The 8,028-nt window shown below is 27.5% G+C and overlaps 1 protein-coding gene across 4 annotated transcripts in view; it reads right to left on the minus strand.

Annotated features, from left to right (window-relative positions):
- LOC106685425 (zinc finger autosomal protein) overlaps nt 1-8,028 on the minus strand; it is a 15,103-nt gene that overhangs the window by 5,346 nt on the left and 1,729 nt on the right. The window contains exons 2-5 of one of the 4 annotated variants that reach the window (XM_014428079.3): nt 5,799-5,858; nt 5,672-5,725; nt 1,121-1,221; nt 783-1,013 (exon numbers count right to left, since the gene is read on the minus strand). Coding sequence is in view for 2 of the 4 variants with exons in the window: in XM_014428077.3 (XP_014283563.1) it covers nt 5,672-5,725; nt 5,799-5,858 (114 nt within the window). In the remaining 2 variants the exon portion in view is untranslated. Of the gene's footprint in view, nt 1-782; nt 1,014-1,120; nt 1,222-5,671; nt 5,726-5,798; nt 5,859-8,028 lie in introns of those variants that run through there. The other 3 variants (XM_014428080.3, XM_014428077.3, XM_014428078.3) reach the window with 3 other exon arrangements.

The following is an 8,028-nucleotide window of genomic DNA, read 5'->3' on the forward strand; positions in this document are numbered from 1 at the left end:
ACGTTGGCTCATTAAAATAGTATAATTCTACTATTTGAGTTTTTTTGACCGCACCCGGACCATATTCCTTTCAGAAACAATTTTTATATTTCTGTGCCATATGTGTCGATAGTTAAATGGATTTATCATAGGACTAATTTAATGTTAGTTAAAAAAATAAATAAATCTTTTTAAAGAGATGTTTAAATTCATACAAACTTCATCAAACTCAGTTAGTTCCTTTGAGTTGTTGAGTTTAAGATAGTAGTAATATTTAAACAGGTATTACCAAAATGTGGCTTGATCATCTTGTAACATGTTCTAAGGTAATTATAGAATCAAATATTAGTAAAAGTTTGTAAGACGGTTTCCTTTCTGATTTGGCACTATAATAAAAATAATTATTTTAAACATTCATTATTATTAGTCTTTTATTTTTCTATTTTTGTTTAAATTTGAAAACTATCGATTCAATTTTAAATATAAAAAAAGTTTTAGTCCCTTCTACATTCTAATATACCAATGGCAAATTCCTGTTATATATTCAAAAACTCTTGTGAAGGTATGATTGAAGCTTTGTGGATTTAAATATTCTGCTAGCTCAAAATATTTTACCATTGGCATGATAATGATCATATTTTCTTTCTGTTTTACAGTGAAAATTCTTGGGTTTAATGGCATAACTGGAAATATCATAAGCATCAGCATTCCTAGAAGTTAATTAATAGACAGTATCCTCAACAGCCATTAGGACTAATGAGAAAAAAAATAATAATAAAGTTTATAGTTCATAAACTCAATACCAGGGTCTTGTTAGGTTTCTTAATGTATTTTCTATCTATTTCTTCAAAGTAGTAAGAATAATTTGTTTTGGACAACAAATTTGTCAGCATCCAGCATCATATTTCTTCATTCTTCTTAGCAAAACAGTGTTCAAATGTTGCTTTATGTATATTATTAAAACTTTCCTTATTCTCATTGCTCCAAAAAGATATTCCTAATGTAGAATGAAAAATATTTCCATTTACAGACACCTGGAACGGAAGAAAATAAGATTTTATAAATAAATAGCTATTAAAAAATTTCATATTACCAGTGAGGAACAGTTTTCTAGCAATATAATATCTAAATTAGTTCTTACATTTCTCAGTATTATTTTTTTGGTTTAATATATCCTTCTGGAATCATACATCCACAAATATTTGTCCAATAGGCACCAATATTCCAGCCCCACAAGCATTTCTGTATTTGAGGAAAAAAATAATATATCCACAGAATTTACATGTTATATTGAAGATATTGTCTCTTTACTTAATTTTTTATGAATGAATAGACACTTTTCTAACTAAGTTGAATAATTAACCAAAGATTCACTCACCTGTCATAAGGATTGAGAACAAGACATCCAAATAGGTTAATAGTTACATTTAAATGTAAGTGAGCAAATCACCAAATATACTCTCAAAAGGTAATGCTCACACACAAACTAGGTGTTTAAAAACTGCTGATGTTCATAATTATTTTGTTTGATAGGAAAATAAGTTTAATCTATACAGAAATGTGGAACTACTGGACCCACTATGTTTATATTATTTAGCTTTAAGCAACATGTTTTTCTTAATTTTCATTTCATATTGAGATTCTAAATTGTATTATCTATTTAAGTGCAGAGAAGGATAGCTCAGTAGATGAGGTACAGGATTCTTAACTTTCAGACCTATGTTTGAGTTGTCATACTTCAACAATTTATTTTTAGTTTTATCTATTTACTCGACTCGTTATGTTCATTTTAGTTTGCCTTAAGAAAAATAATTTTCTTAATTTTCATTTCACATTGGGATTCTTAATTTTCTTTTTAATGGTTAAGAAGATTCAACAAATAGTTCAAGCTAAAACTCATACTATTAGCAGCAAGAACACAGAATATTGTGAAGAAGTTGTGTATGAGCACACCTTTTTATAAATCCAAGATGTAACATAGACTTGTAAACTAAATGCAAATAAAATAAGTATGAAAAACTAAAATTATACAGTTTAGAAATGTACTACTCAAAAAGCATATTTCATAATTAGAAATTAAATAGGTGTTTATCATTAAATTATTAGAAAATCTCAGAAAAATGTTGTTCAAGAACTAATATTAATTTAAGAAATTGAAGCCATTAGTTAATTAAGATTTTTGGTATTATGATATATACTAAGTGTTTATAAAAGTAAATTCAGTGCTGACAAGGAAGTGTCCATTTTAAGATACTGACTACCTACTAATAGGGACTTGAAGCAAGTCCTCACCGGGCAAGCCCACTACAAGCTATTTATTAGTTTTTTTTATGAAATTATAAAGCTATGAGATAACTAGTAGTGGCCATTCTCAGCAAGAACTACGGGTTATCTCCTAATGCTTATTAGACTGTGATGAAAACAATGAATGTTTACATCATTACAACAATTATCGTTTACTTGGAATGCTCCTTTATTCAACCATTCAGACAAAGCATAACTTCTTTCTAGTTATGGGGAACATCTCTGAGACAGATACTGTCGCTCAATATTTCACTCATTTTAAGGAACTTTTGTTGATTAAAAACAAATAAAGTAAGAGATAGAAAACATTTTATTTATAATGCTTTGTATTGTGAAATGATATCACTCCTGGATTTTTTGTTTCTTTGTATTCTGAATGAAGTATTGTGAGAACAAAGATGGCTTTTGAAGGTTTGGTCATGTAAGAAACAAGCATCATATCATATTTTGACAATTTACTCATATTTGAGGTGGAATTTACTTCTCTTGCCTTATTTATGTTAATTTATTTTTTATCAACTCAAACATTAATTCATGAATAAGAATAACTTGTCACAAGTGATATTTTGGTTGGTAACCGAAATGCATTTGGTCAAATGAATTACTGATTGTGCTGGGATCTTCAGTTTTGTTCCTCTTTAGTAAGTTTTGTTCATTACTTCTTTTGCCTATGCATACATAGCAGTTCTAAAGATTGTATAAGAATCAATTAGATTATTTTGAGGCCAAACTTTGAAGGCTTATAGGGCATATAGATGGTTTGAATATTGAATATAGTAATACAACACCAAGCAATGTATTTATTCCCTATATGTCCGTGTTATTCTACAACACAGAATCTTCCTCATTCATTTTGCTATATCTCCTTCATTTTCAGAGAAAAAAGAGTAAGAGTCATCAGAATTCATATCAAAATTAAATACTTCTTCAGCAAGGACAAATTCAAATAGTTTTTTGTCTGACTAGAAGTATTTGTTGAAAAGCCATTCTCAATCTTACTGCAAAAAAGAAAGGGCTATAAACAACAGGACTATTGATAAGGATAAGTGTAAAATTGTATAAATTATTTTCGTGAAGGAAAACAAACTAGCTGTTGAGAATTGGATTATGAACACTCACCTGACAGAAATACTCAAATTTTACGTTAAAAGCAGCACCCACCTGACAGACGGATACTGAATACATACGTTTAAAGAAACATTCATGAAGTATGATTAAGAAAACATGTACTTACCTAATTAGAGTTCCAAGGGCAACTAAGTTTTCATAGTATCTGTCGAGGAGAAAGGATAAATGAAGCAAACTCTGTACCTCATCCTCCTTTTCATTTATTAACACTCCCCCCCCCCCCACCTAAGAGAAGTATAAATGAGAGTCCTGTCTGAAGTATAAATTGTGTACAACTTCCTCTTTCTTTCATTCATCCTTATAAATTTCACCAAAAATGTTAAAAGATAAAATTATCCTTCATGGTCTTTGAACCAATACTGGATAAAAACTTTTTTTTAATTTTAAGTCTACTTAAAACTTAAGATTACTTGTATAGAAGATCGTCAACCACAAATACAGTCCATCGCAGATATGAAACACTGCACTATAACTTTTCTAATCATTTCTATGTTTACTTGGTATGTTGGAAACTTGTGTTGAGGTTATCATGAATTTGTCTCATATTTTTTTCAAGTAGTAATTTGTTGTCTCTGAGTTGTCTTGTGATTTGTTTTCATTTGTTTATCATATTTCTCTTGAGATTTATCAAGAAAAATGTTGGTATTGCCTTCTACAGAAGAAATTGTGTTAACAATTTTCAAATTTAGGCTCCTATCTCAGATGCTGAATCTTAAAGTTAAAAAGAAAGAAGATATCCAAGATGTTGATCGTCAATTTGAATAATGACAAAAATAAGTTGAAGAATGGTATGTTATACTTTTTTTTTTATTATGTTCTTATGTTTACTGTAAATTGAAATTATATGGTTGGCAATAAACTCTTTAATAAACTAACACTAAACTTCCCTAGTTTTTCTTTTTTTTTTTTAAAGAAAATAAAAAATCTATTGTTTGTTTTACCTAGATAATTACTTTTCAGTGGATCATTCTGGTCAAATGAAAGACAGTCAAGAGGATAACAGTACTGTTAACAAATGTCCAATATAAGGAACACAAATGGATCTCTGTGATAACTTTGAAGTTATAGGGATATTAATAGAACAAGTTGGATTTGCAAAAGTGCCTTACTTTTTATAAGAATAGGATAGCAGGATAAGATATTGAACTGTGAATGTCTGACCAGAGCTGAAAAAGTTTTTTCGTGGAGCTAAAATCATTTCTTTATTTATGGAATAATTACCTTTATTATCTCTTTTAGTTAATTATTAATTTCTTTCATATTTTATATTTGTTCATTGTTAATTATCACTAACACATGAGAGATGGTTAATTATATCAAATAAACAAAATTAAACTTACTTCAGAAGAAGCTTTTTAGATAATTCGGCATTTAAGTCCTTTAGACTATTTCAAAGGAGATAAACCTAGCTGATATTAAATAAATACCACTTGATTGTAAATTGGCAAAGTGAAAAAAAAACAAGTTTAATATAAATCATTATAACTGTTTTCCAGAAAAAATAAAATTAAATCCCAGCTATAATGTGACATTATCGTAAGATGATTAAGGCGAAGAAGTTACTCCCAGGAATGCATCTAACATATACATGAAACTATTCCAGTAATATAATATATAAAGTAATATAATATATAGTAATATATTGTAATTATTCCATATATATGTAATTTCAGTTTCATGCTTTCTGTTTCTGAGCTGGGCTGTTAAAATACACATACAGCCTTCCATTTAGCAAGATCTGTTTTTTTATAACTCAGGAGATCTTAAAATGTGTATTTCAGTTGAAAACTCTCATTCATAATTTTTTACAATTGCAATATTTCTATATATTTACACAAACATTTCAAATATAGGTAAGTTGAAGTCAAGTGATTCTTACAGGAATTATCAAAGCACAAAATTATATAATAAACTGAACTTACAATATTTTAAGTACAATACCTGATGTGAAAAAAAAAAATGGAATTTCTAGCACCAAAAGTTTATTCAAAATTACCAATAAATTGTTAAATTAAATAAATCGTTTGAGAATTTAAAAAGTAAATAAAAAGTTTAAAAATGTAAAATGGCCTTAATAGCCAAAAATGTAAACTTTACTAAAATCTACACATGTAATAATAAATAAAATCATCCTAATTTATATAAAATCTTAGATGAAAATAAAATTTTATATCTCTTCATACATAAATTCTTGAATATGTATGAATTGACTATCATAAGTTCAAAAAAGTAATTTAAGAAGTTAAATAATTTTCCATACCGTAATTAAAACTACGATCTTCATTTTGCTCTGCCTTGACACCAATTTGAGAGGCTGTAATATTAATTAGAAATCAATTTAAAGGAACTAAGTTATTGTCAGATACATCCCTCCAAATAAAACTTACAGTCAGAATCCTCTTCTACTCTTTCTTCTTTAATAAAAATTTGAAGTGGCAAACTTGTACCTAAAAGTAAACAGAAAAAATTAAAACATTATTCAGATTAAATCTTACACACATTGTTATGAACGAAAATTGATAATTGGAACAAAATTGCATATAATAAATCTATGATTACGTTTTGTTACGGAAATACAATTATTTGAAAGTTTGAAATATGTTTAAAAGACATATTCTTAATATTATTAAAAATCACACAAGGCTATATTAAATCAACATGACCAAAAAAAAAAAAAATTTTGTTTTACCGATAAGACTTATTCTTTGTAAATTATTTAGTTCTGTAATATTTTAATTTATGCTTATCTTTTTTTTTTTTTCTTTTTTTTTGTGAAACTTCTCTTGAGTGTTGAAAAATAGTTGCATTGTCATTCCTTAGGCAGTCACTCCCTAAACTTAATGGAAATTCTCAGGAGGCTAGGGAGTGACCACAATGACAATAAAGATACAAATATTTCATTTTCTTTTAATATTCAGTTAGGACTCAGCATTGACAAGTGGGATTCTCTATTAGTAGTATATGACAGATATTTGAGAAATTAATATACAAGACATCGTTAATTTTTACGTATGTCTCAAACATTTAATAAAAAAGAGAAGTATGGTATTTTTTCTCCCAACCAAAATGAAGTGATAGTAATTGATGTAACAAGTCTGTATTTGCCAATTTAGTATTTCTCCTTGTTATTTTTAACAATATTATTTTTGCTGTAGGAGTATTTTTCACAGTTAGCTTACTTCACCTATATAAAACAATAGCATTAAAATATTCTGTTAGTTCCTTTATTAAACTTATGATGTTAATTTACAAAAGATTTTCAAAACAATATTTGTTTATTAACTTGGAGATCCTGTTCGATGATGGGTTTTATTGTCATAATAGATGTGAAAATGCTTCAAGTATTTCAAATAAGGATGAGATTTTTGTTTCAAACTATATTTTATGTTGGAAATCATTAATGATCAAAAAGTAAAGAGGTCACTACTAAATAAATATTTTTTATTGTGATTAAAGCAGTAATTAAGCATTAATTAAGCACTCTATTGTTTTTTATCATTCCTAAGTAATGCATGTTACTCCCTAGAATAAGACTTGTTTAAAAATTGATATCACAAAAACTATAATATTAAGTGTATGCCTGGAACAGAATATTAACAAGGAGCATTCCTTGAAGGCGATAAAAATTGAATCAATCAACTTTAATTTCCAAAAACATTTGATAGCTAAATAGCATCAAATTTAAAGAAAGGCCCATATATCAAACAACTTCGTGAGTTTTACACATACAAGAAATTATAATAATACATGCTTCTTCTACAGTATATCCACATGAACATCAGGATAGAAAAGAAATAAAGGTAATTGAGCCATTCAAAAATGATATTTATCACAGACTGCTGGAATCTAACGTTCTTTCATAGTAAGATAATTACCAAAAATACTAAAAATAAAAATAAAAATATTGCAAATCAAAAGAAAATTGGTAACTTAAGCAATGTGTTACAAGTTAAAGTGTCTTTATTAAGGTGAAAACACGAATAGTAGTAGTTAAAATTTAACATACTATTTTAAGTAATTAAATGGCATTACTTGAAGGATCCTAAATATTTCTAATGGTCTAGTTAAAGTAGAAATAATGCTTAAAAAATCAATAAGATCAATCATAATTTATCACAGTGTAAGTACTAATACGTGTTTAGGCAATGGCATACAGAATTAAAAAAAAAAAAGGAATGTTGACTTAAATTTTTTCATTTCTTTAATAGTCACTAAAATAAAATTTAAAATACTGGAAGATTATTGATTGACCGTGTGTATAGATGAATGGAATATGTGTGCGGTATAAAGTGACTTTATTTTTGACTGCCGTCAAAACAGCCCTGACGAAGCCCTGCAACGTGGGGCGAAACATTGGCTCAATAAAATAGTATAATTATCTACTATTTGAGTTTTTTTTTACCGCACCTGGACCATAATCCATTCATTTAAAATTTAAAATATTTTATAACATTTAAAAGAGTTCAAATTTGTATTCAATTTAATAGTTTGTTGGCATGCACATTTTCTAAAACAGCTGATGAAATATTTATTCCAAGTCGTGGACTCAGGTGCAACTATTATTTTGCTTATTTGAAGATAAATCATATATTCGGATGATAGCAATATGGCAAAAAA

This window comes from Halyomorpha halys, unplaced genomic scaffold (assembly GCF_000696795.3).
Source record: "Halyomorpha halys isolate HHAL.00 unplaced genomic scaffold, Hhal_1.1 Scaffold691.1, whole genome shotgun sequence".
NCBI classification, from domain to species: Eukaryota; Metazoa; Arthropoda; class Insecta; order Hemiptera; family Pentatomidae; genus Halyomorpha; species Halyomorpha halys.